Source organism: Oryctolagus cuniculus, chromosome 12, assembly GCF_051225735.1.
Source record: "Oryctolagus cuniculus isolate XC-2025 breed Fujian yellow rabbit chromosome 12, ASM5122573v1, whole genome shotgun sequence".
Classification (NCBI taxonomy): Eukaryota; Metazoa; Chordata; class Mammalia; order Lagomorpha; family Leporidae; genus Oryctolagus; species Oryctolagus cuniculus.
This window is the reverse complement of record NC_142878.1, coordinates 3,135,949-3,161,823: the sequence shown is the minus strand read 5'-3', so window position 1 is coordinate 3,161,823 and position 25,875 is coordinate 3,135,949. Positions and strand designations below refer to the sequence as shown.

General features: G+C 63.1%; 1 protein-coding gene across 1 annotated transcript; it reads left to right on the top strand.

The window, feature by feature from the left end:
• The first annotated feature begins 464 nt into the window (after positions 1-464).
• On the top strand, positions 465-23,307 carry FAM174B (family with sequence similarity 174 member B). The gene is made up of 3 exons (XM_070053480.2): positions 465-888; positions 14,777-14,908; positions 22,065-23,307. The coding sequence occupies exons 1-3, from the start codon at positions 479-481 to the stop codon at positions 22,066-22,068; spliced, it is 546 nt and encodes a 181-aa protein (XP_069909581.2). The 5' UTR covers positions 465-478; the 3' UTR covers positions 22,069-23,307.
• The last annotated feature ends 2,568 nt before the right edge of the window (positions 23,308-25,875 follow it).

The following is a 25,875-nucleotide window of genomic DNA, read 5'->3' as shown; positions in this document are numbered from 1 at the left end:
GCCTGAAGCAGACCCTTCCCGCATTCAGCGTGCGGGACACTTGACCGCAGCCTTGGACAGCCCCGGGCAGAGCCCCGCGCGTGCCGTCTGCAGCTACCATGTTTCCGGGTAATTCCTGCAGCAATGGCTGGCTCCCACCAGCGCCAGGCTCTGGCGTAGGGCAGTCCTGGCCCCGGAGGTGCCCTCGCCACTCCCACAGCAGTGATGCCCCGCGTCTGAAATTCGGCCTGGGAGGGGGCGTCAACCCCCCAGCCCGGCCCCCAGCGGGGCGCAGCACGCGTGGAAAACTGAGGTCCCGGGTGGGAGACCCCGAGAGCAAGCGGGCACCAGGGGAGCCGCGGGCACCAGCATCCTGCTGGGCGCTCCCGCCGCGCCGCGGACGAGGGCAGGGGGGCACCTGTCCCGGAGGATGAGCGGGCACAGAGGGGCCGCGAGCCGCGTCGGGCTCTCCCCGCCCCCCGGGGCCGCCGCCGGCCGAATGGCTCCGCGCGACGTGTCGGTGGCGGCGGCGACGGCGCGGGCTCTTCCGGGAGCCGCCGCTTCCTGCCCAGCATCGCGCAGCCTCGGCGCCGGCGCGCACGGCTCAGCCGCCGCACGCGCGCTCGCCCGCACCATGCGCCCCGCGCCGCTGCTGCCGCTGCTGCCGCTGCTGCTGCTCGCGCTGCTGGCCGCGCCCGCCGCCGGCGCCCGCACGGCCGAGTCTGCGCCGCCGCCCGCCCCGCGGCCGGGCAACGACACCCGCGCCGGCGGCTTCAACGGCACCGGCGACGCCCTGATGACCCGCGTGTCCACGCTGCTCCGCGACCTGCCCGCCCTGAAGGCGGCCGTGATCGTGGCGTGCGCCCTCTCGGCGCTGCTCGTCGCCTGCCTGCTCCTGCGCGTTCTCAGGTGGGTCCCGCGCGCTCCCCTCCCGTCGCGCGCCGCCCCGCCGGGTCCCGGGGCTGGCAGGGTCTCCCGGTGGACGCCTCCGGGGCTGGCAGGGTCTCCCGGTGGACGCCTCCGGGGCTGGCAGGGTCTCCCTGTGGACGCCTCCGGGGCTGGCAGGGTCTCCCGGTGGACGCCTCCGGGGCTGCCTGGGTCTCCCGGGCGCGTCGTCGGGCGTCTTTTCGCTTTTCTTTAACCACGCGGAGCGCAAGTCCTGGGTTCCATCTGTGAACGCCGCGCCGACGCTGGCCGCGAGGTTTAGCCTTGCACCCATTTCCCAGAGGCACGAGGGCTTATCCCAGTCTGCACCAGGTCGGTCTGACCTGGTCCTGCGCTCCCTGTTCCGTTCCTGCATCGGCTGCCCCTCCCCCTCCCCACCTGCCGCATTTCTTTCCCTACAGTTTCTAATGCAAGGGCCGGGGTAGGTCCCCAAGAGCCCGTTGGGGGGCGCTTTGAGCCTGGGGTTGGAGCCGGTTGCCTGGTGGTCCTCGGTGGCCCCCGTGGCTTTCTGTTGCGAGGTGGGTGGGTGTGGGGCTGGTGTTGAGGGGAGAGGGCTAATGGTTCCCCTGCCTGACCAGGCTGCCCCAGGAACAACCTGGGGTGCCCTTGGAGGTTGCTCAAGTTTGCAGAGAAAGTGTCCGGGGACTTGGGCCCGATGACCCGGGTCCCTGGAGCGGCCAGGTGGCTGGGACCCAGAGAATGCAGGCCGACGGCCCTCTGAGTGCCTGGGAAATCCTGTTTTTGCAGGAAATGAGCCCCGCGTGCCTTGGCCCGGAGCTCTGGGTGTGTGTGTGGGGGGGGGGGGTCGCTGCAGGGCCAACCCCGCCACTTGCAAGTGCAGGGGTGCTCCAGTGTTTGATCAGCTGTCGCAGGCTGGGGCCCAGCTCACCCTCCCCGGCAGGCGGGCAGTGTTTTCCATGCAGGGGCAGGAGCCAGGCCCCGTGGAGGCAGGGGGAGGGGCTGCCTGCTGAGGTCTGCCCTGGGCTCAGCCACTTGAGGCTGGGTGTTTGCCGCGGCCTCACCCCTCTCCCCCCCAACTTCAGGGGCGCCTGTGGGGCCCCAGCTGGGCCCAGCCTACTGCAGCCGGCTGCCAGCCCTCCTGCGCTCTGTTGGGCTCAGCTCCTGCACAGGGCACAGTGCCCCCTTAGGGCAGGGGTATCCGGCTGGAGGCGGGCCTGGCACTCAGTGGAGACGCCACTGTTTGTCATTAAGCGGTCCTGATTGCCTTGGGCTGACCATGAGCCAGGAGCAGCTCCGAGCCTGCAGGTTGGAAACATTCAGCTCAAAACAGGCAGTGCCCTCGAGGCTGAGTTCTCTTTAAGAAGTGTTTGAACTACTTTTCCTGTCCCCTGTTATCACCCAGGAGTGGGTGGGGGTGGAGAGGAGGCAGCAGGCGGCCAGATGTGCGGCCCGGCCTGTGTCTGAGCGGGGGAGCGGCACTCAGTCCTGGGCGATGGCAGGGGGGATGCCAGCGCCGGGCAGGACCCGCCTCCTCTTCCCGGAAGGCGCTCTTGCCCGGCGGGTCCCCCTGCTGCTCCCTGGCTCCTGCAGGGTTGGACAGCAGGAAGGCCCCGGGGGCTGCACAGACCCGCTCCCTCCTCTGCAGGTGAGAGAGTTGAATCCCAGAGAGCAGAGGAAGTGGAGATGCCAGCACACTCTGCAAGTTGGTGTGGCCCCCGCAGGGCTGGCACCTCCAGCTGCTGCTCCGTGGTCGCTCCCCCCGCTACAGCCTCTGCGGGTCCCTCCATCAGGCTTGCCAGATGCCTGCGCTGTTGGCTGGGGTCCTCTTAGCCATCTGCTCTCCACCGCCTTTGTACGCAGGCACCGAGTCCTGCTGTCCCCTCTGCATCCCCCGGGCCGGTCTCACCCCTGCCCACACCGCCTTCCCCCAGGGAAGCTCCTGCCGCTGCTGCCTGCCCGCCCTGAGCCTCACAGTGGCACCCGTCCTTCTGGGGTCCGGCCTCTCTGGGGTGCTGGTCTCCCGCCCACCCCCTCACCTCCCGTCCAGCCCTGGTGCAGGGGCAGGGCTGGCTCTCCACGGCCCTCTGCCCGCTGGACCTCCAGGGCTTCTGCAGGGGTGTTGCGCGGTGGGGCTGCCTCGTCCTGCTCTGACCCTCTCCCCTGCTGCGGCTCTGGGTGCGTCCCCGTCTCTCCAGGCTGGCGGCTCTGGAGCAGGGCTGGGCCTTGCCCTGTGCATCTCTGACACCCAGTGTGGCTCCTGGCACAGCGGTGTTTTGTGGATATTTTTAGCCAAAGAATGCTGCTCTCCCAAGCGTTTGCTCTCTCTCTCTCTGTGACGGGGCGCGCGGCTCTGGCCGGACCCCGTGGGGCTGGGTTATGCTTGGTGGGGGGCTCTCCTTTGCACGCGTGTAGACAGGGGGACAGTGTCGCGTGCGTCCTAGCCCCTTGGTGGCCTTCCTGTCTGTTTGCCCGGAAACCTAGCCAGACTGTAGGAGGTCGTGGGTCTCAGGACACTTGAAATCAGAAGCAGCGTACGGATTCTGTTAACTGCACGCGTGTCCCCTCGCACAGCGGTCCTGATCCCCGGCGTGTGTTTCACGGCAGCGCCTCTGGAGTTGATCAGAGAAAGGCCGGTGCCTGCGCGTTGGTTCTTGGAGAAACCGCTCTGTTGTGAAAAAGGTTGAATGACCCACACGGCCCAGTGCCCACAGTCGGACCTTGGCTCAAACACCCAGCAGTTGGGCGTTGGTGAAACAGTCGGGGGTTAGAAGGAAACCCGTGGAGAACGGTGCTGACGCCGGGTGGAACAAGGGGCCTTTAAGAGCTGTGGGGAAACGGAGTTGAAGGTGAGGTCGCTTTGGGTGCGAAACTGCCGTGAAGTCCACGCGTGCTTTTCGTGATAGGCGTGATCCGTGAACTTTCTGAAGGACACTCGTGTGCACGGGTTCGAAGTGCTCTTGTATGGAAACACACGTGTCTTTCCACTCCATTTTCCACGCAGCCCCTTCTCCTGCTACAAAGCAGCGTGTGTTCTTCGAAGTCACTGAAAGTAACCCTAAATTATATAGTGGGTGTGCAGATCGTGTGTGCGTGTGGGAGGGTGACTGTCTTTGTAGTGTGTTATTCGTGACCCGTTTCCCTGCCGCCTGAATGCTTTATGCCCAGCCACGCGTGTGCATGACGTCCCGCAGGTGCCCTCTGCTCCATGCTGTGTTTTGGGGTCATTGTTGGCCCATCCACGCGTGTGCATGACATCCCGCAGGTGCCCTCTGCTCCGTGCTGTGTTTTGGAGTCATTGTTGGCCCATCTACGCGTGTGCATGACGTCCCGCGGGTGCCCTCTGCTCCTTCCATGTTTCGGGGGTGTCGCCCTGGCACCCAGCAGGACAGCCATCCTTTCGCTCACGCTGAGACCTGAGGGCAGCTGTAGAAGTGGCGAATACTCACCTCCCATACTCAGTTTGTGTGAGAACGGGGAAGTGTTGGACACATTGGACACAGCAGAGGGTCAGGTTTTTCCCTCTCTGAGTTGGGAGCGTGGCTTTGATGCCTCTCTCCGTGAGGACAGGAGCCGGCCCCTGGGTGGTCTTCACCGGGGCAGAGTCGTCGGTTGTGTCCGGAGAGCTTCGGGTGGGGCCGGGGACCTTGCTGCTGGCCTCTCGTGAGCAGGGCCCCCAAGGCTGCTCAGCACCCAAGTGCTCGGGACAGCCCCCTTCAGCGGGTGCCCTGGGGCGGCTGGGGCTCCGACGTGAGCAGGTTAACCGGCGTCTGTTTCCCATTGTTAATTAGTGCTGCGCAGAGGGAGATTGTATGAGCCCAGGTCCTGGCTTGGCTTTATGCCCTGAGTGTCCTCTTGTATTTATTTATTTATTTTTTGACAGGCAGAGTGGACAGTGAGAGAGAAAGACAGAAAGAAAGGTCTTCCTTTTCCGTTGGTTCACCCCCCCAATGGCCACTGTGGCTGGTGTGCTGTGCTGATCCGAAGGCAGGAGCCAGGTGCTTCTCCTGGTCTCCCATGGGGTGCAGGGCCCAAGCACTTGGGCCATCCTCCACTGCACTCCCGGGCCACAGCAGAGGGATGGCCTGGAAGAGGGGCAACCGGGACAGAATCTGGCGCCCCGACCGGGACTAGAACCCGGTGTGCCGGCGCCGCAGGCAGAGGATTAGCCTAGTGAGCCGCGGCGCCAGCCTGTGTGTCCTCTTGTTTTTAAAACACTCCGCAGACAGGTGTGTTTCACACCCGGCCTGCTGCTCCTGCTTCTGCCCAGACGGCGGCCGGCACACCTGGACAGGTGCACAGTGACAGGTTCATCTGCCGCAGAGCCCCTACAGAGGAAGTCGTGGGTTTACCGTTCACGTGCGCTGTGATGGGGGTACCCTGTGACTGCCCCCGTTCCCAGGCCGTGAGCCCCGGTTCCTTCTGGAGCGAAATCCTCTTTAACCCAGGCTCCCGCCCTCTGGCGCACTCCAGGACAGCAGGCACGTGGAGGGCTGGGTGGGGGCGGGGAGGACCCCCCCCCCCTCGGGAGTTCCACAGGGAGGCTGGGTGTCTCGTGTCCTCTCGGGGACCATGTTTATGGCTGATGTTTCGGGCCTGGCTGGGACCGTGGATTTAGGATCATGCTGTTAGGATTCCACTTGGAGACGTCTGTGCAGTTCCAAGGCGCCCTGCCGGGAGTCCGCGTTGCGGGTGACTCCCCTAGAGAGCCGGCAGGAGCGTGGGCGGGGCCCTTCCCGCCCTGGAGGCTGCGCTGTGGGGGTCTCTGCATTCGGAGCCCCTCTCACCTCCCTTCCTCCACCCCAGGGCAGAGTGGAGGGCTGCGGGGGGCACCCGGTGAGTTTGTGGGAAGGGCAGGACGGACGCCCCCTGTGGGGGTTCTGTGTCCGGCTGGGTCTGTCCAGCACCGGAAGACACGGCTGAATGGACAGAGCATTCTCCTGGGGTGTCTGACGAGCGCCTGGGGAACAGAGGGTGCTGAGGTGGCCGGGCGCTCGCTGGAGGGTGCTGAGGTGGCCGGGCGCTCGCTGGAGGCCCAGGGACATTGCTTACCTCTGGCAGGGAGGGCAGAGCCCTGACGGCTTCTGCCCGGTGGGTCAGGAGCCCCAGTTCCAAGGGGAGCCACTTGGTCAGGTGAGGAAGGCTGGCCCTGGGGACAGAGGAGCGGGCTAGCCAGCATGGGGGTAAGAGGGGTCCTCCCGGGCCAGGCCGGGGTGGGGGAGGCAAGTGGGCTCCTCCCGGGCCAGGCCGGGGTGGGGGAGGGAAGTGGGGTCCTCCCGGGCCAGGCCGGGGTGGGGGAGGGAAGTGGGGTCCTCCCAGGCCAGGCCGGGGTGAGGAAGGGAAGTGGAGTCCTCCCAGGGCCAGGCTGGGGTGGGGGAAGGGAGGTGGGGTCCTCCCGGGCCAGGCCGGGGTTGGGGGAGGGAAGTGGGGTCCTCCCGGGCCAGGCCGGGGTGGGGGAGGGAAGTGGGGTCCTCCCAGGCCAGGCTGGGTTGGGGGGAAGGGAAGTGGGGTCCTCCCGGGCCAGGCCGGGGTGGGGGAGGGAAGTGGGGTCCTCCCAGGCCAGGCTGGGGTGGGGGAGGGAAGTGGGGTCCCCCCGGGCCAGGCTGGGGTTGGGGGGAGGGAAGTGGGGTCCCCTCGGGCCAGGCTGGGGTGGGGAAGGGAAGTGGGGTCCTCCTGGGCCAGGCCGGGGTGGGGGAAGGGAAGTGGGGTCCCCCCGGGCCAGGCGCAGGAGCAGGTTTTGCTGTGGGTGGGTTTTGCAGTCACTTGGAAATCAGGATGTTGATCAGAACCACGATGACCAGTCGTTGTTAATTATTATTATTATATTTAATTATAATTATTGATCCCTTCCTGTGTGCCGGGCTGTGTGCTGAGGATTTCACATTTCCTCCAACCAGAGGTGCAGCTGGGTGGGCAGACCAAGGCCCTGAGGGTGGTCTGGCTGACTGGCCGTCACGGTGGGTTTAGGGAGACAGCAGCGCCCGCTGGAGGGCTGGGATCTGTAGTAGGAGCGGGGAGCGAGTGGAGCAGGTGCATGCGGGAGCGGCCGGGACGAGGTCAGCGTGGCGATCAGCGTTGCGTCTGCCGAGTGAGCCCGTGGTGGTACGTGGCTGCAGCCGGGCACAGGTGAAGCTCCATCACACAAAGGCCGGCCCTGCAGCAGGGCGCCTGGGCTCGGAGTGGAGGGGTTGGGAGCGTTTGCCAGGAGGAGTGGCCTCTGGAGTAGGGGTGCAGAGGGCTGACCTGCCAGGCCTCCCCCCACGTGGCAGGGACAGGTGGCCGCCAGGAGGAGCGCTGGGGCCTCCCGGCAGTGGTCAGGCCCCCGAAAGCCCCTCCTGTCCCCGTGCTGCTGGCTCCCCGCGTGAGCCCCACCCCCCACCTGGCACCGCCTGCAAAGTAAAGCAGACCCAGCCCTTTGCAAACGCGGCAGCACCAGGCCCTGGGCACTGCTGTGGCTGGGCACAGGTCACACGGGTGGGGGTGGGCTGATTCTGGTGCGGACAGTGAGGGCTGGGCCTGCCCCCCAGGGGCCGGGCACAGAGCAGGTGAAACCCACGGAGTCACCCGTACCCGGGCTCCGTGGCAGGATCCTGCAGGGCAGGCTGAGCCACGTGCCGGCGGCCAGCGTTGGGGTCACCGTGGTGCTGCTTGGTCAGTCCTGAGGGGGCGCAAGAGGAAGCAGCTGGGGTACACAAGCAGCAGCAGGGACCCCTGAGCCGTGGTGCATGCTGGGGCCAGCGCGTGCACCGGTCCATCGCCTGTGCTGTGCAGCCAGGACCAGGTCAGCACAGCCAGGAGCAAGGGCAGAGGCTGCCCAAGCCTGGCCCCCACGAGTGATGTGGTGTCTGGCCCCCACGAGTGATGTGGTGCCTGGCCCCTACACGTGATGTGGTGTCTGGTCCTCACACATGATGTGGTGTCTGGCCCCCACGCGTGATGTGGTATCTGCCCCCACGCGTGATGTGGTGTCTGCCCCCATGTGTGATGTGGTGTCTGCCCCCATGAGTGATGTGGTGTCTGGTCCTCACACATGATGTGGTGCCTGGCCCCCACGCGTGATGTGGTGTCTGGTCCTCACACATGATGTGGTGTCTGGCCCCCACGCGTGATGTGGTGTCTGGCCCCTACGTGTTATGTGGTGTCTGGTCCCCACGCGTGATGTGGTGTCTGCCCCCACAAGTGATGTGGTGTCTGGCCCCTACGCATGATGTGGTGTCTGGTCCTCACACATGATGTGGTGCCTGGCCCCCATGCATGATGTGGTGCCTGGCCCCCATGCGTGATGTGGTGTCTGGCCCCACGCATGATGTGGTGTCTGCCCCCACGCGTGATGTGATGTCTGCCCCCCACACGTGATGTGGTGTCTGGCCCCCACGCGTGTTGTGGTGTCTGGTCCCCATGTGTGATGTGGTGTCTGGTCCCCATGTGTGATGTGGTGTCTGGCCCCACGCGTGTTGTGGTGTCTGCCCCCACGCGTGTTGTGGTGTCTGAACTGCGTGCTGTTTTTAGCAGCTGAGGTGGTTGAGAACACCTAAAATCTGGGGTCTTCACGTGAGTCTCCTCTCCTGCTCCCCCGGGCAGATGGGACAGCTGGAGGTGCCAGGCCCCTGTCCACGGGTCGGACGGTCAGGGGCTGGGGAGGTGTCCCCACCTGGGCTGGGCATGGCGCTGCTCTGTCTCCCTGGCTCCGGACGAGCACGGACACTGCGTCATCACGTGTGCGCCGTGTTTACGTCACACATGCTGGTTGCGCTGGTTCGTGTGTCGTGGTTTCCTGGGACAATGGGGTTACTGACCTGGAACTCCAGTCACTGCGCTTGGCTGGGTGTTGGGACACAGGAGCTGCAGTGTGCAGGGAGGGGCAGCCCCAGGCCAGGGGTGGGGCTGAGCCCACGCGCCCGGCTGCGTCCACTCTGCAAGCCCTCGCTGCACGCACACACACACACACACACACACATGCACACAATCTGCCATCTGCTGGTTTATTCCCCAAGTGGCTGCAACAGCTGGGACTTGGCCAGGTCGAAGCCAGGAGCCTGGAACTCCATCCGTCCGGGTCAGGGCTCCAAGGACTTGGGCTGCCTTCCCAGGCACACTGGCAGGGAGCTGGATCAGAAGTGGAGCAGCCGGGACTCAAACCATTGCTCATACGAGATGCCGGCAACGCAGGTGGCAGCCTAACCCACTGTGCCACAGCACCAGCCCTGTCTTTCTGGTAAGGATGGAGACACCGGAGGCCAGCTCGGCAGCACGGTACAGGGAAGTCACTTCTGCTCTGCTCCCTGCTGACTTGTCCGTGAGTGACATCTGCGCCCGTGCGGCGCCGGCTGCGGCATTTGTGCTCATCTCGGCTCTGGAATCCACGTGGACGTTGCCCTGGTAAACAAACTCTTCCACTGTCCTGCAGGGCTTCCTTCTTCAGTCCTGAGTCTCGGGTTTCCTTCCCGGTTTCTCACGTTTCACCTGCTTCCCGGTGCCAGGAGAGCAGGGAGCTCTCTCCTGGTGCCAGGTGCCGCAGAGGAGCTGGGCTGGTGGGTGGTCTCCAGGTGGCCTTGCGAAGGGCCTCCCGCCGGAGGGGCAGCCTGGACCAGCTTAGCAGTTACCGATTTGCACTGGACGAGGCTGGTCAGTTGCTGTGTAACAGAGAGGCCGGCGCTCTGCCCTCCTGGAGGGATTAACGTGGCTCTCTTGAGAGTGGGTTAGTTATCCGGTCAGTGGATGCTGTAGGGTGTCCGGTCCCCTCTCCGCCCCTCGCCCTTCATGCGCTTTGCCATCCACAGGGCAGCACAGCTTTTGCCAGAGCCTGAGCAGGTGCAGCCGCTGGTCCTGGGCTTCAGCCTCTAGAACAAACCCCTCTGAAACAGCACAGAAAACCACCAGGGCAGGCAGTCACCTGTTGGGGGAGACCCCACGTCCCGTGTAGGAGAACCTGGGCCCCTCTCCAGTCTGACTCCTGACTCCACCTTCCGCCAGTGCGCCCCGGGAGGCAGCAGGGGAATGGCTGAGCTGCGTGGGCTCCTGCCGCCCACATGGGAGACCTGGACGGAGTTCCCAGCCCTGGCTGTTGCAGCTATCTGGGGAGTGAACCAGAGGATAGGAGCTCTCTGTCTCTGTCTCAGTTGCACTGTCTCACAAGTAAATGAATTTAAAAAGGTCCAGCATCGTGCCACAGCAGGTAAAGCCACCACCTGCGGTGCCAGCATCCTATATGGCTGCCGGTGTGTGTCTTGGCTGCTCCACTTCCCATCCAGCTCCCTGCTGGTGGCCTGGGAAAAGCAGCAGCAGATGGTCCAAGTGCTTGGGCCCCTGCACCCACATGGGAGACCTGGAGGAAGCTCCTGGCTCCTGGCTTAGGCCTGGCTCAGCCCTGGCCATTGTGGCCATCTGGGGAGTGAACCAGCGGGTGGAAGACCTCTCTCTGTGTCTCTCCTTCTCTCTTTCTAACTCTAATTTTAAATAAATAAATAAATAAAGTATTTAAGAAACTGTCCTCAAGCGTTCTGTGACAGCCATGAAAATGGACTAAGACACTTGTTTTGAATTTTATTTATTTACTTATTTTAAAAATAGGTCATATGTTCATGTGGCTCAAAGTTGACAAGGAACAGAAAAGTCTATGGTGGAAAATCTTACCCCCCCACCCCCCAGCCACCCAGCTTACCTCACCGACAGCTGTCATTTTCTTGGGAGTTTTCCCAGAGTGATTTTACAAATGTAGAAAGAGATCCTGTAGTTTACCACGCACACACACATCTGTGTCCGCTAGTGTTCATAAAGTGGTCGTCTGTGTGCTCAGCGTGTGTGTCCCTCAGTGACGTCAGCTTTAGAACCGCGTCGTCTCTCCACACCAAAACCCTGCATCCCTGGCCGGCACCCTGCCCTGTGCCCTGCCCGTGCCCGCCCCCGGCTCCAGGCAACCCCGCTTCACTGAGTCCGTGGATTTCCGTGTGCTGGCTTCACGTGGGAGCGGGGCTGCACGGCGTGTGGGCTGGGGAGTGGCTTGCTTCTTGGTGTCCTCCAGCACTCACTGGCGTTCTGCACGGGCGAGTTCCTCTTTCCTGCCAGGCCGTGCTCTGCTGAGGGGCAGGGCTGCCTTTCACCAGGGCGGTCCCTGGGTGGGTCTTGGAGGTGCCCTGCCCTCTGGCTACTGCTCGGACCCCCGTGTGCAGGTTTATGTGGACAGGCGTTTGCCTGGCTCGGAGGCACCTGCCGGGGAGCTCAGCTGCCCGGCTGTTTCCCAGAATGCTGTGTGATTCCACATCTCACTGCAATGTGAGGGTTGCAGGTTCCGCAACCGCGTCCTCTCCCAGGCGGTGACTGTGCTGTGGGTGGGTGTGGCATCGTGGTTTTTGGCAGGTGCGACGTGGTATTTGTGGTTTTTAGTGGATGTGATGTGGTCCATGTGGTTTTTAGCAGGTGTGATGTGGTATCTCGTGTGGTTTTTAGCAGGTGTGACGTGGTCCATTGATCTTTAGTGGGTGAGACTAAAGCATTCTGGTTGCAGCGTTCTAGTTGTAGCTCCTGCATAGAAGTCTTACGTGTGTATACACTTACATAGAAATTCCATTTTGAGGGATTTTGTGTGAATGGTGGAGTTAATTCTTTTATGTGGTGCAATGGGGGTCAGACTTGGTACTGTCGTGTGTAGGTGCCCTGCATATCTTTTATTCTATTATTGTTCTAAAAATATTTATTTATTTGTACGAAAGGCAGAGTTACAGAGAGGCAGAGACAGAGAGAGAGAGAGAGGTCTTCCATCCGCTGGGTCACTCCCCAGATGGCCACAGTGGCCGGAGCTGTGCTGATCTGGAGCCAGGAGCCAGGAGCTTCCTCTGGGCCCCCACACGGATGCAGGGCTTGACCATCTCTGCTTTCCCAGACCGTAGCAGAGAGCTGGATGGGAAGTGGAGCAGCCGGGACTTGAACGGGGGCCATATGGGATGTTGGCACTGCAGGTGGCGGTTTTACCTGTTAAGCAACAGTGCTGGCCCCCGCCTATCTTTTACACATATGCTGTGTCATGTTGCTTTTTTTAAAAATAAAGGTTGTGTTATTATTTATTCATTGGAGAGGGAGAATTAAAGACAGAAAGAGAGAGAGAGAGAGAGAGAGAGAGAGAGAGTTCTTCTGTCTACTGGTTCAGTCCCCAGATGGCTGCAATGGCTGGAGCTGGGCTGATCTGAAGCCAGGAGCTTCCTCCTGCTCTCCCACGTGGGTGCGGGGCGCAAATACTTGGGTCATTCTCCACTGCTTTCCCAGGCCGAGCGGAGAGCTGGATAGGGAGAGGAGCAGCTGGGACACCAACCACAGCCCATATGGGATGGTGGAGGCTTAGCCTACTATGACACAGCTCTGGCCCTGTTGCTTTTTAAAAGCCTCTTGGGACAGGTGTCGTGGCATAGCAGGGTCAGCCACTGCTCGCTGTGCCGGCACCTGTACCGGAGCGCTGGTTTGGGTCCACCTGCCCTGCTCCCTCTCCAGCGTTCCTGGTAAGGCTGCTGGGAAGACGGCTGGAGAGGGCCCAGGTGCTTGGGTCCCCGCCCCTCATGTGGGAGACTCGGCTGGAGTTCCAGGCTCCTGGCTTTGGCCTGGCCCAGCCATGGCCACTGGTGGTCATTTGGGGAGTGAACCAGCAGATGGAAGACAGCATGCTCGGGGCCAGGGCTGTAGCGTAGCAGTGCCTGCATCCCATATGGGCGCTGGTTCAAGTCCCAGCTGCTCCACTTCCCATCCAGCTCTCTGCTGTGGCCTGGGAAAGCGGTGGGATATGGCCCGAGTCCTTGGGCTCCTACACCTGCATGGGAGACTCGGAGGAAGCTCCTGGCTCCTGGCTCCTGACTTTCTGCTGTTGTGGCCATTTGGGGAGTGAACCAGTGGATGGAAGACCTCTCTCTCTCTTTCTGCCTCTCTGTAACTCTGCCTTTCAAATAAATAAATATAAAATAAAAACAGACCTCACTCTTCTCCATCCTATCACTCTGCCTGTCAAAAAATTTTTTAAAAGATTTTATCTATTTATTTGAATGCCAGAGTTACACAGAGAAGGAAAGGCAGAGAGAGAGAGAGAGAGAGAGAGAGAGAGAGAGAAGTCTTCCATCCATTGGTTTACTCCCCTGTTGGCCACAATGGTCGGAGCTGTGCTGATCTGAAGCCAGGAGCCAGGAGCTTCTTCTGTGTCTCCCACGTGGGTGCAGGGGCCCAAGGACTTGGGTCATCTCTTCTGCTTTCCCAGGCCACAGCAGAGAGCTGGAAGGGAAGTGGAGCAGCTGGGACTTGAACTGGCGCCCATATGGGATGCTGGCACTGCAGGCAGCGGCTTTACCTGCTCCACCACAGCACTGGCCCCGTGCCTGCAAATAAATAAATAAATCGGAAAAAAAAGGAGTTGTTCCACCTTAGGGCATATCCAGGTTTAAAATCACCTACCACCTCCGAGAGGCCGCCTCTGCGTGTTGGCTGCTCGGCGGAGTTCATGCATCCTGCAGGGTCAGCGTCTGTCCCCGCCGTCCCCGTTGGTGGCCCGGGAGGAGCTGTTGCACGTGGGCGGGGCGGGTCCCCAGCACAAGTTCCTAGAAAGGGGACTGCTGGCCACGGCCCGTTCCTTGGTGGCAGCCAGGCCCTGGCAGCCGGCTCCTGGCCGTGCTGTGACGGTTCGCACGCCCGTGGGCAGAAGTGAGAGTTTCATGCATCCTTGCCAACAGGCATCTGATGTTCGCTCCACTTAGAGGTGGAAAATGGTTCTCTGTGAGGACTGGATTTTCACTTCCTCACTGAGTGTGAGACTCGGTGCTTCTCACTAAAACGCAAGGCCGCTGGCCAGGTGTGTGCCTGTGGGAACTGGTGTGCGTGTCCTGGGCCAGGGGTGTGTGTGTGTGTGTGTGTGTGTAAGAGCTGCCTGTGCCGTGTCCTGGGCCTGTCACTCAGGTTACTGGTTTTTTATCGACGAGTAGGACTCGGAACGCACCAAGGAGCTGAGTTGTCACCACTCCCGCCTCTTCGACTTGGACTTGACTTGTAGCGTTTCCGCGTGGATGAGTTTGTCATCTTTTTCTCTTCGTGGCTCTGGAGTGTCCTGTTGTCTCCTAGGTTTTGCCGTCTGCGTTCAGGTCTGGTCCTCTGGTTGTGCCGAGTGTGCGGTGGGCGGCCTTGCCTCCCGCCTTGGAGATCCGCCCTGTCCCCTAGTGGATTCCGGGGCTGCCCGGCCTGAGCAGGCGTCCCTGCCCAGCGTCTGTCGGGGACTTGGAGCGGCTCTGCCGGAGGCGGCTTCGTGTCTTCCAGGGCTGCTCCTGATGTGGGCGTGGGCAGACAGGTGCAGGAGTCAGCCCACGGTGAGGGACGAGACACACGTTCCCGAGTGGGGCCGCCCCACGGAGAAACAGCCACCAGGACAGGGCCAGGGCGCTGCCCGCGATGGAGGGGGAGAGAACGGCGCCTGCAGGCATCTCCCACCCCGACTCTGAGGGAAACGGTGGGCGCCCCGGTCTGCGCCCCCAGCCTGGCCGTGCCGCTCGGCTCTGTCCACACTGGGCGCCCCCGGCTGCCCTCAGCCTGGCCCTGCCGCTCGGCTCCGTCCACACCAGGCGCCCCCGGCTGCGCCCCCAGCCTGGCCACGCCGCTCGGCTCCTTCCACACTGGGCGCCCCCGGCTGCCCCCAGCCCGGCCACGCCGCTCGGCTCCGTCCACACCGGGCGCCCCCAACTGCCCTCAGCCTGGCCATGCCGCTCGGCTCCGTCCACACCGGGCGCGTGGGCTGCGCCCCCAGCCTGGCCCTGCCGCTTGGCTCCGTCTACACTGGGCGCGTGGGCTGCAGGCCGGGGGCTGGGCAAGGCCAGGCTCCGGCCACCGGGCGGCCCCGCGCTCGGCCGCCCCTGAGGCCCCGCCTTCTCCCCCGCAGGTCCGGCCGGAGGCTCAAGAAGACACGCAAGTATGACGTCATCACCACGCCAGCCGAGCGCGTGGAGATGGCGCCGCTGAACGAGGAGGACGACGACGACGAGGACGCCACAGTGTTCGACATCAAGTACAGGTGCGGGGAGGGGAGGGGAGGGGAGGGGACGGGAGGGGAGGGGAGGGGACTGGAGGGGAGGGGAGGTGAGGGGAGACGAGGGGAGGGGAGGGGAGGGGAGGGGAGGCGAGGGGAGGGGAGGGGAGGCGAGGGGAGGCGAGGGGAGGGGAGGCGAGGGGAGGGGAGGCGAGGCGAGGGGAGGCGAGGGGAGGGGAGGGGAGGGGAGGGGAGGGGACGGGAGGGGAGGCGAGGGGAGGGGAGGCGAGGTGACGGGAGGGGAGGGGAGGGGAGGGGGGTGCGGCCTTTCCTCTTACGCGGCAGCCTTGCCAAGTTCTTGCTGATTCCAGGACTAGAACTGTGGCTGCTTTGGGCTTTCTTTTTTTCATTTTATTTGAAAGGGACCGGGAGGGAGGGGGAGGGGAGTGACGGGGGGAGGGGAAGGGAGGGGAGGCGAGGTGTTTCCTTTTATACAGCAACCTTGCCAGGAAAGGGACAGGGAGGGAGGGGGAGGGGAGGAGGGAGGGGGAGGGGAGTGACGGGGGAGGGGAGAGGGAGGTCCTCCATCCTCTTGTTCACTCCCCAAATGCCTGCATCTGCCGGGCCCGGCCAGTCCCGAGCCGGGAGCCTGGGGCTCTGGCGGGCTCTCCCCGCTGGAGGGGCCGGTACTTGGGCCGTCGGCCGCCGTCTGCAGAGTGGGCGTCAGCAGGGTGCTGGCTCGGAGCCGGGCACTGCAGGCCGCCCTCTCTCGGGGTTCTCTGTGCATGGACGGCGGTGAGGCCGCTGAGAGCCTCTCTGTCGAGGCTTCTTGTACTTGGCCTCTGGGTTGTTCTTGGGTGGCAGTGGGGTTCAGGCCCCGGCCAACTCCTGATGGCGGCTGGGGTGCTTCTGTTGCCGGGCCATGAGGGGAGTGTTGGCTAGCAGGCAGGCCCGCCCCTGCATGCCCCCACCCCTGCCCGCCCCTGCATGCCCCCACCCCTGCTCGCCCCTGCATGCCTCCCACCCTCCCTCCCGCCTATTACCGGTCTGGGGGGGCAGTCGCAGGAGCCTGTCTCCTGGGTTCTTTTCCTCAGCCCGGTATAGAAATAAAAAGCCGGGGAACAGCTTGCAGAGACTTTTATTTGACAGGAAAGAAGCTTTTATTTGATTGGCAGGTGACAGAGAGAGCGTCTGGCCCGGGAGGAGCCCAGGAGGAGAGCCCGAGCGGCCGCTGGCCCCGAGGAGGTGTCCCGGTGTCTAAGGCGTGCTGTCTGCTCACTGGGTGGGGGTGCCCACTGGACGGGGGTCTCACGCACGCATGTTGATTGGCTTGGGGCTCATGGAGGTAGCAGGGTCTCCTGGAGGTGTCTGTGTCCTTAGGGCCCAGCCCCCTCCCCTGCCAGCTCTGGGTCAGAGATGGCAGCCACCTGGAGGTGTGGCTTAAAGCCCCAAGGCCACACAAGATAACCAGGGTCTCCTGGAGCCAGTCCGACTCTCCCCAGAGAGAGCCCCCTCCTCTGCCAGCTCTGGGTGGAAGATTGCGCCCACCCTGGAGGTGTGGCTTAAGGCCGCGAGGTCACACACGCAGCAGGGAAGCTGTTAGTGGGGAGATGCCGGTGGGTGGAGAGACAGCTTTCCAGCCGCAGCCGGCGGCCTGCTTGTGGAGGACGTCCTACCTGCTCTGAGGGGCCACAGACCCCGGCCCCACTGCACGGCCTCACCTCCCTCCCTCCCTCCCTCTCCTCCCTCTCTTTCCCTCCCTCCCTCCCCCCTTTCCCTCTCTCCCTCCCTCGCTTTCCCTGTCTCCCTACTCCCTCTTTTCTTCTCTCCATGTATTTATTTATTTGAGTTACAGAGGAAGAGACTGATCTTTCGTCCGCTGGTTCACTTCCCAAGTGGCCGCAGTGACCAGGGCTGGACCAGGAGGAGCCAGGAGCTTCGTCTGGGTCTCCCACATGGGTGCAGGGGTCCCACGCGGGTCACGGGCCGTCCTCCACAGCTGTTTCCAGGCCATCAGCAGGGAGCCGGCAGCCCAGACACAAGGGGAAGCCGGTGTGGGAGCCGGTGTGGCAGGTGGTGGCTTCCCCAGCTGCGCCACAGCGCCGGCCCTGCTGGTGGGGTTTCCGTGACCCCTCATCGCAGCCCCCTCGCAGCCCCCTCGCAGCCCCCCCCCCCCCCCCCCCGTTCCTAGGTGGCTGCTGCAGGTTTTCATTGGACGCTTTTCCAGGCTTTATGGAGGTCATCTTCAGCGTGGTGGTTCTCTGGGAGGAAGTCACTGAGCGCCCGTGGGAGGGAGCTGCACGGGGGAGGGAGCCCGGTGGAGCTGCATGGGGCCCGGTGGAGCTGCTCGGGGCCCGGTGGAGCTGCACGGGCCCGGTGGAGCTGCTCGGGGCCCGGTGGAGCTGCACGGGCCCGGCGTTGCTGCCGACTGTGTGCGGAGGGTTACTTGGGCTCCGGGGCTCCCTGAGGGGCCGAGCTCCGCTGTGTCATCTCCTGGGCTCTGGTGGCTCCTCAGGCTCTCACAAGCTTTACCAGCCTGGGCTGGTGGGGAGGACCCCCGTCCCATGTCCGAGAGCCTCGGGTTCAAGTCCGCGCTTGGCCCGAGTCCTGCTTCCTGCCGATGCACACCGCGGAGGCAGCACGGTGGTGGCTGAGGTGCTGGGGTCCCTGCCTCCTGGGAGAGCTGGGTGGCGTCCCGGGCTGCTGACTTCGGGCTGTGCCAGGACTGGCTGCTGCGGTCAGCTGGGGGGTGGCCCAGCAGATGCAGGCCTGTGTGTCTGTCTCTGTCTCTGTCTGCCTTTCAAAGACAAAGACAAAACCAGAATGCCCCGGGCCGTGTTTCCTCGTTCCCTCTTGGGTGGCTGTGTCCGGCTGGAGCGCTTCTTTCCTGTGTTGGGTGGAACGCGGCTGTAGGGGTCAGTGGGGCCATCTGGTCTCCGACTCAGGTTTATCCGTTTCTCCGTTTTCAAGCGTATTCTCTGCAAGTCAACACATTCGCTTCTCGTCGCCGTCTAAATCTTTGTAGCATCTGAGCTGTGGCCCCACCCTCACTTCTCATTCTTTTTTTCATTTTTGTAAAAAATTCTTTTTAAAGATTTTATTATTGGCCAGCGCCGCGGCTCAATAGGCTAATCCTCCACCTAGCGGCGCCGGCACACCGGGTTCTAGTCCCAGTCGGGGCGCCAGATTCTGTCCCGGTTGCCCCTCTTCCAGGCCAGCTCTCTGCTGTGGCCAGGGAGTGCAGTGGAGGATGGCCCAAGTGCTTGGGCCCTGCACCCCATGGGAGACCAGGAGAAGCACCTGGCTCCTGGCTTTGGATCAGCGTGGTGTGCCGGCCGCAGCGCGCCAGCCGTGGAGGCCATTGGAGGGTGAACCAACGGCAAAAGGAAGACCTTTCTCTCTGTCTCTTTTTCTCACTATCCACTCTGCCTGTCAAAAAAAAAAGAAAGAAAGAAAAAAAGATTTAATTATTTATTTGAAAAGCAAAGTTAGAGAGAGAGAGAGAGAGAGAAGGAGGGAGGGAGAGAGAGAATCTTCCATCCGCAGGTTCACTCCCCAAATGGCCGCAACAGCTGGAGCTGCATCGTAGAACCTGCAGAGGAAGAGCAGGGAACTGGATCCCCTGCGGCCTCCCTGTGACCCCCTGGTGTGCAAGGGGACCTCACCGTGAACCCCTGGCGTGCGTGGGGACCTCACCGTGAACCCTTGGCCTGCGTGGGGACCTCACCGTGAACCCCTGGCGTGCGTGGGGACATCTCTGGGGCGTTCGTTTGTGTAGGAATGGGACTGTGCTGTACGTGCTGTTTCGGGACATTTTCGCCCTTGTGAGCCGCTTTTCAGGTCAAGGAGCACTGAGAATGCGATTTCTAGGCTCCCTGTGGGTCTGGTTCATTTCTGGAGAGCTGCGGGCTGCCTGTGCGCAGGGTCTGGTTTTTCCTATTTGGACAGAGCTCGTCCGGGTGTGCGGGTTCTTTCCAGGACAGACTGCCTTGAAGTCGGGTGCGTGGAGACCTGACTCTGGGCTATTTTACGATTGAGTGGAAGAGGAAAGTGGTGTTTTTGGTGCCAGCAGGGTGGGTGAGGCCTCTTGTGGCTACGCATGTAGCCCTCTGATAACATCTCGTGCCCAGGGCCAGGCAGGAAATGCAGAGGGAGGAGGGGGAGCAGGCCCGCGGACTTGACTGGCTGCCCTTGCAGTCGCTGCGTGCCGCTGGGGCTGGAGGAGTCCCTGGGAAGAGGCCGCAGCGTGCAGGGCCACGTGTGGGGGGGTGTCTAGCTGAACCAGAGAATCAGAAACACTGGCTCAGTGGGGTACGCAGAGCCCCCGCCTTCCAGAGGGCCCAGATCCCAGGAGGAGGCCTTCGGGTTTTGGCTGTATGTGTTGATCCTGGTTGGCCCCAGGTGCAGCTGTGGGGCCCTTTGGGGTCTCTGTGAATCCTGGGTTAGCAAGGAGACTTCGTTCCGCTCTGCCGCCAGGAGAGGCAGATGTCGCTGTCCCTCCTGTGGGGGGTGTGAGCCCTGCCAGCCCTGCCTCCACAAGGAGGGGCCTCTGCCCCAGTTCTGTGCGTGGCCCACGTGGGTGCCCGCCTGTGTCCACCCCTCCCCTGCCTTCGGCTGGAGCTTCCTGCAGGAGCGGAATGAGCGGCTGATGGGGTTCCTACCGTGCCGCTCACACGGTGCTGGTGCCTTGCGTGGGGAGCAGAGCTCCGCTGGGACAAGACCGACGGGGGGACGCGCTCACTCCCTGCTGTGGCTCTGAGTCCCTGTGGACCCTCTGCCCACCCTGGGCTTCCCACGCTCCGGTGAGGATGAGCCGCTGCACTGCCGGGCGTGTTGGCAGGTGGGTGGCTGCAGGCTGTGAGGACTGGGAGGAACTCCAAGGAGCCAGCATTAGAGAGAGCGGGGCGGGGGGGGGGGTCAGAACGAGAGCTCCTGCTCCCGCTGGTTCACTCCCCAAAGGCTGCAATGACCAGGGCTGGCCCAGGCTGAAGTCAGGAGCCAGGAGCTTCATCTGGGTCTCCCGCATGGGTTCAGGGACCCAACACCTGGGCCATCCTCCGCTGCCTTCCCAGGTGCATTGGCAGGGAGCCAGATCAGAAGTGGAGCAGCCAGGACTTGAATCAGCGCCTGTATGGGATGCCAGCGTTGCAGGCAGTGGTTTACCCTTATTCCAGAATGCTGCCCCCAGAAATAACTTTAAGTTCATTGCTTTATGTCTATCCAGTGCGTGGTTAGGTGGTGTCTGTGGTCGGCGCCGGTAGGTGATGGCTCTGTCCTTCCCAGGTCCCTGGAGTTGGGGCCCGGGCACAGGTTCAGTTTGCAGATGGCATTCATTGCACACGTTCCCCTCTGTGTTCTGACGGTGCCTGGGCCAGGGGCTGCCAGGTGAGCAGGCTCTGACGGGGGTCTTGCCTGTGGAAGTGCCTGGCCCTGGCAGGACACAGCACTGATCTGACAGTTGCATGAGCCCGGGGCCACGTGTGACCCACTGCCTGCTCCCGGACAGTCACTAGGGCTGGGTTTACGTTTCAGTGGTTGAAACAGAGCCCTGTGACAGCACAGTTCACAACAACAACGACAGAAATCACAGTTCCCTGTTCAGTGTCCACGGGGCTTTACTGGAGCACAGCTGTTCCAGGCATCCTGTGCTTTCTGTGCCGGCTTTTCTTTTCCTTCCTTCCTTCCTTCCTTCCTTCCTTCCTTCCTTCCTTCCTTCCTTCCTTCCTTCTTTCCTTCCTCCCTCCCTCCCTCCCTCCCTCCCTTCCTCTCTTCCCTCTCCTCCTCTCCCCTCCCCTCTCCTCCCCTTCTGTGGGGAGCAACTGAGACTAGACTAAGTTACTGGAACTAAGACCAATTCTATGCATCTGCTCTCCACAATATGGCGCTGAGAGACAGCAAACAACCTCTACGCAGCTGCCTCACCAGTTTGATAAGCTGCAGGAGCTGATCCTGCTCCTGATTGGAGGAGAGCAGCGTGCTCGGCGTGTGGGCAGCAGAGCAAGGATTGGTGGAAGAGGACTATAAAGGAGCAACACCTGAGGAACATCTGAGCAGCCCCCGAGAGAGCCGGTCGGCGGTGTGCTGCTCCTCTGCGGAAGCGGGGAAAGCGGCGGGGGTGCCGCCCCTCCGCGGAGGCGGGGGCCGGCAGCTAACCCGGGACAGAGTCGTTCCTCCGCGAATGGGGGAACGGCAGCAAACCCGGGAAGGGCCGGGCAAGGAGAACAGCGCAGGGTCGGGTGTCGCTCCCCCTCTCATGGAGGGATTTATCTACCTATTTGAAAGAGTTAAACAGACAGAGAGAGAGGTCTTCCATCCGCTGGTTCACCTCCAGTTGGTCCCAATGGCCGGAGCTGCGTTGATCCAAAGCCAGGAGCTGCTTCTGGGTCTCCCATGTGGGTGCAGGGGCTCAAGGACTTGGGCCATCTTTTGCTTCCCCAGGCCATAGGAGAGAGCTGAATCGGAAGTGGAGCAACCGGGATTCAAACTGGCACCCATATGGGAGGCCGGCACTGCAGGTGGCGGCTTTACCTGCTACGCCATAGCGCCGCCCCCTTGGCTGCTTTTCCATCACAACAGAGGTTGTACTGTTGGCTTCTGCCGTGTACCGCCCTTGGCATAGACAGCCATAGAAGGACCAGGATGGGGCGGGGCCGGGGGGCGCTGCAGGAGTGAGGAGTGGGGCTGGTGGTGTGGTGCAGTGAGTTAGGCTGCTGCCCGCAGTGCTGGCATCACATTTGAGTGCTGTTCCGAGTCCCAGCTGCTCCACGTATGGCCCAGCTCCCTGCCAAGGCCCTTGGGAAAGCAGTGGAAAATGACTTAAGTCCTGGGGAGAGCTGGAGGAAGCTCCTGGGTCCTGGCTTCCACCGGGTCCAGCCCCGGCCACTGCGGCCATCTGGGGAGTGAGCCAGCGGACGGAGGACCTCATTGTCTCTCTCCCTCTCCTGCTCTAACTGTGCCTTTCAAATAAATACTTTTCGGGGAAAAAGCAAGGTGCTGTGTGCCGGTGGTCTGTGCAGGGGCTGAGGGAAGGGAAGGCGTTTCCCGGGCGGGAGGGGCGCCTTCCACGCGCATGCGCCAGGTCCTGAGGCCGGGCTGCGTGCAGGGATGGGGAGGAGAGCGCCACCTAGCGCCGGAGGCTGCTGCGGTCAGGGCGGGCTGCGCGCTGGCCGAGCCGCTGACTCCGGGCGTCCTTTGCTTTCAGGTAGAGCCCGTCTGCCAGCCTGCTGTCGTGCTGTGGGAACTTGGCCAGCTGCAGCCTGGGCTGTGAAGGATCTGGAGCCACCTGGCGTCCGAGGGGTTAAAACCAAAGCAAGCACAACTTGGGAGACTCCAGCACACTCATCGCTCAAGGTCACAGCAAGCCTGTTTCCAGCGCTCCACGCCGCAGTCACCATCGCCGTCTCGGTGGCCCCTTTAAAATGGCACCACCCTCTCCCCTCCGGGGGGCTCGGCCTTGCCCAGGGGCCCAGCGGGGAGGTAGAGAATGCACAGGGGCCTGAGGACCAGGAGTCTCCACCGCGCTGCCCCTGGACCTGCCCGCCGGGCGGCCGCCGAGTGGGGCCACCTGCCAGCGGTGAACACGGCCACGGCTCCGCTCCCTTCCTAAAGGGTCCCACGATGGGCACGGCGCGTTCGCAGGCGGTTTCGAGTATCAGGGAACGACGTGTGTACATGTGTGCACGCGCGTGTGTGTGTACACGTGTGTATGCGGCTTAGGTAACTGCCGTGGGAAAGCGCTCCCTGGGTCTGGTTCCGGGCATCTTGTGCTGTCCGTGCGCCTCTCTGCCCTGTGGCGGCCCGCTGTTTGTCTTAGAAGCTGCCCAGAACAGAAGCACCGCGTGGGTGAAGTGGTGGTGGCTTGGCTGAATAAAAACGCACTGCCTGGTGGCGGTCCCCCGCCTGGCGGAAGCCCCTCCCACAGCCTCGCCCCGGGGTTGGGCTGCAGCTGAGCCTGTGCACCCTGGGGTTTGGCTTTTGAGAAGGTGTCACCCCTCTCTGTCTCCCGCTGTGTGGGAGGGGACCCCGGCCTGCCCGATTCCCCCCACTTTCAAGCCCCTGGGTTTCCTGAGCAGGGGCTGCCAGTGTGGTGGGGGCCCCCACGGGCATGGGTGCTGCGTGCCGGAGGGGGAGCCCCGGGAAGCCCTGGCGGCATCCTGCCTCCTCTGCTCTTTCTTCCTCTCCCCTGTCCTGCAGAGGAGTGAACTGGAAACAGACTGAGCCCTGTGGCCGGGAGCGCGCGCCCTCCCCTCCTGGCTGGGACTGGCTCACCGTGTGTGCTGGCAGCTAAGGCCTTCGGAAACGCCGGGTTCCTGGCCTTTGGTGCGGCCCCAGCTGCCCAGCGGGCGGGCACCGTGCCTGGAGGGAGCGGCCGCCGCCAGTGCCTTCCAGATCCTGGGTGGAGCTTCAGCAGCGTGGGCTCACCAATAAAGAGCTTTACACGTGAAGCGTGCCTGCGTGGCTTGAGCGATCTCCAGTGGGAGCAGCAGGGAGCCCTGGCAGGTGGGCCCAGGCTGTGTCCAGAGAGCACGGACCTGGCCGCGTCCATCCCTGCCTCCTGCCCGGCATGGAGGGCGAGAGTGGGGTCCGGCCGGCGGCTCTGGTGCTCAGGGCCGGTTGCCACCCTAGCCGGGGCCCGAGGCCAGGCGACTTCCTCCCCTTCACTCCTCAGAGCCCCACGCCCCCGAGGAGGGAGCCAGCCACGACTTCAGCCCCACTCACCAGAGTTTGTGGCTTTGTTTACCAGAGAAATGCAGACGACGTGACGTGGGCTCAGTGCACGGGGCTCAGCGTGTGCAGGCAGCTGGGATAGATAGACGGGAACATTCCGGGAGCCGCAGCCTGTGTTGCTGCCCTGTCTTTGGTGCGCAGAGTGCTCAACGGGTGCTGGAAGTGTGCTGTTGCTTCTTTTCTGAGATGTACTTGGAAGAGTTACAAAGAGGGACACACACACGCAGAGTTATCTTCCATCCGCTGGATCATCGGCCAGATGGCCACAGTGGTTGGGGCTGGGCCTGGCTGAATCCAGGAGCCAGGAGCTTCTTCCGGATCTCCCAGATGGGTGCAGGGGTCCAAGCGCTTGGGCCTTCTTCTGCTTTCCTGGCGCAGCAGTGTTTAGCTGGGCCAGAAGTGGAACAGCTGGGCCTCTTCACTGGCGCTCACGTGGGGCGCCGGCCTTCCATTGGCTTAAGCCACTGCCGCGTGGTGCTGGCACAGGCACTCATTCCTTGTGGGGTTTGGTGAGATGATCATTTGGTTTCTCAGCAAGCTCCCTCCTCCCTGGGGGCCCAGCTGGTATGTGGGGGGTACAGGGAGCTCGTGTGAGTTGGCAAAGCGTGGGTCCCCCCTCGTCAGCTTCGAGAGTCGTATGTAGTGGCTGATCCGGCCGGGGAGCTGTGAGCGGATGTCCTGTGGCCAGCAGGTGAGTGTTGTGAGGGAGCGTGTGTGTGTCTGGAGGGAATCAGGACACAGACACACCTGCGTGTCACTCCGGGCCTCACTTTTCCCATCTGGGATATGGGAGTAAGCCTCCTGCCTTCGCTTCTGTGATCACAAAGCATGGAATCTGGCAGCGCACGTGTGGTGCAACGTGGCACGGGTTCCTGGGCTCCCCTCCCGCGTGCCCGGCACCCACACAGGCCTCAAGTGGGTGCTGTCTTCTCTCTCGAGTGGACGCGGGCGTTCCGTGAGCGATCCCACAGCCCCGTCTGATGCCGCAGAGCCGCTTCCTGGTGCCGAGCGCGGCAGTGTCCCGAGCTGGAGCAGCCGCGTGGGAGGCTGGCTGTAGTCTTCGTTTTGTACCCAGAGGGGACACAGGTCTAGGAAGGTCCCTGGATGTCCCGGGTCACGTGGCGTGGGAGGGGCAGGTCCTGGGGCCCCAGCCCCCTGCCCTGCCCGTGCTCCCCGCTGAGGGAAGAGGCGGGTGGGGCCAGTGCAGCTACAGTGGGATGAGCTGTGCGCTGGCTCTCTGTGGCCCTCCCAGTGGGTGAAGGGCCAAGGGCTGTGTCCCCGGGGGCCATGCCCTTCCCTTGCTGGTTTTCACTCGGGTGCCCTGAGCTGGCTCCCAGTGCCCGCACCACGTCCCTCCTCGTGTGTCCACCCACTCGGCCCTTCGTGATGGAGTGGGGTGCGGGTGCAAGAGCCGGAGAAGGGGCTGAGGTCGGGGCCTCCCTGGAGCCCTGCCCTGCCCAGCAGGTTCTGGGGGCAGCGTGGTGGGGCTGGGACCTGACGCGGGTGTGCTCTGGGGAAAGCTGCGCCCTGGCTTCCGGGTTAGGTCTGATCTCAGAGACCCGGCCACCTTGGAGCCTGCGATGGCACCGCGGCGGCCGTGGTCCTCGGGTTTCCCACGGCTGCTGCTCCTCCCGGTCGGTCGGTGGTGTCCAGGGCGCAGCACGACTGCCCCTGTTCCGAGGTTGCAAGTGTCCCTCCCAGTGAGGGGTGGCGCCCCCCGGCCTGGCTCCTGCTTGCTTCCCGGTTCTCTTCAGGGCCCCTTCCTCACTGAGGTGGCGTTGCCGTGCGTGGGAGACACACTGGAACAGGCAGAGACGCAGTGCACAAAGGAATGGCTGAGACGGAGTGGCCTCTTCCTTTGAGTGACCCCCAAAAGCCTGGCAGGTGCTGAGCTGGTGGACAGGAAGTACCTCTCACCCAGGTACTAGGTTCCAGCTTGTCCCGTGGCGAGGGCAGAGGGCTCCCTAAATGAGATGGCATTTGGTACACACTGGCATGGTGGTGACCAGATTTGGGCTCCTAGAGTGGGCGGGACATAGGTTTGCACGCAGAGCCCAGCCACTAAGAGCCCAGCTGCTTTCCGTGTGTTCCAGGCCTCGTGTTCTAGAATGTTTGGACTCTCAAGCCAGATCCCCTGGACATGAATCCTGGTCCTCTGTCGCTCCCCGTCTTCGTGGAGGAACGACACAGGACCCTGAGCTGTTCTTTTGTCTGCTCGGCCCTTCCCGGGTTTGCTGCTGATTCTTCCCGGGTTGGCTACCGATCCTTCCACCTCCGTGGAAGGG

Coding starts and splice junctions, on each gene's coding strand:
- FAM174B (XM_070053480.2), top strand. CDS start 479: ATGGCTCCGCGCGACGTGTCGGTGGCGGCGGCGACGGCGCGGGCTCTT. Junction 889..14,776: donor CTGCTCCTGCGCGTTCTCAG/GTGGGTCCCGCG, acceptor TCTCCCCCGCAG/GTCCGGCCGGAGGCTCAAGA.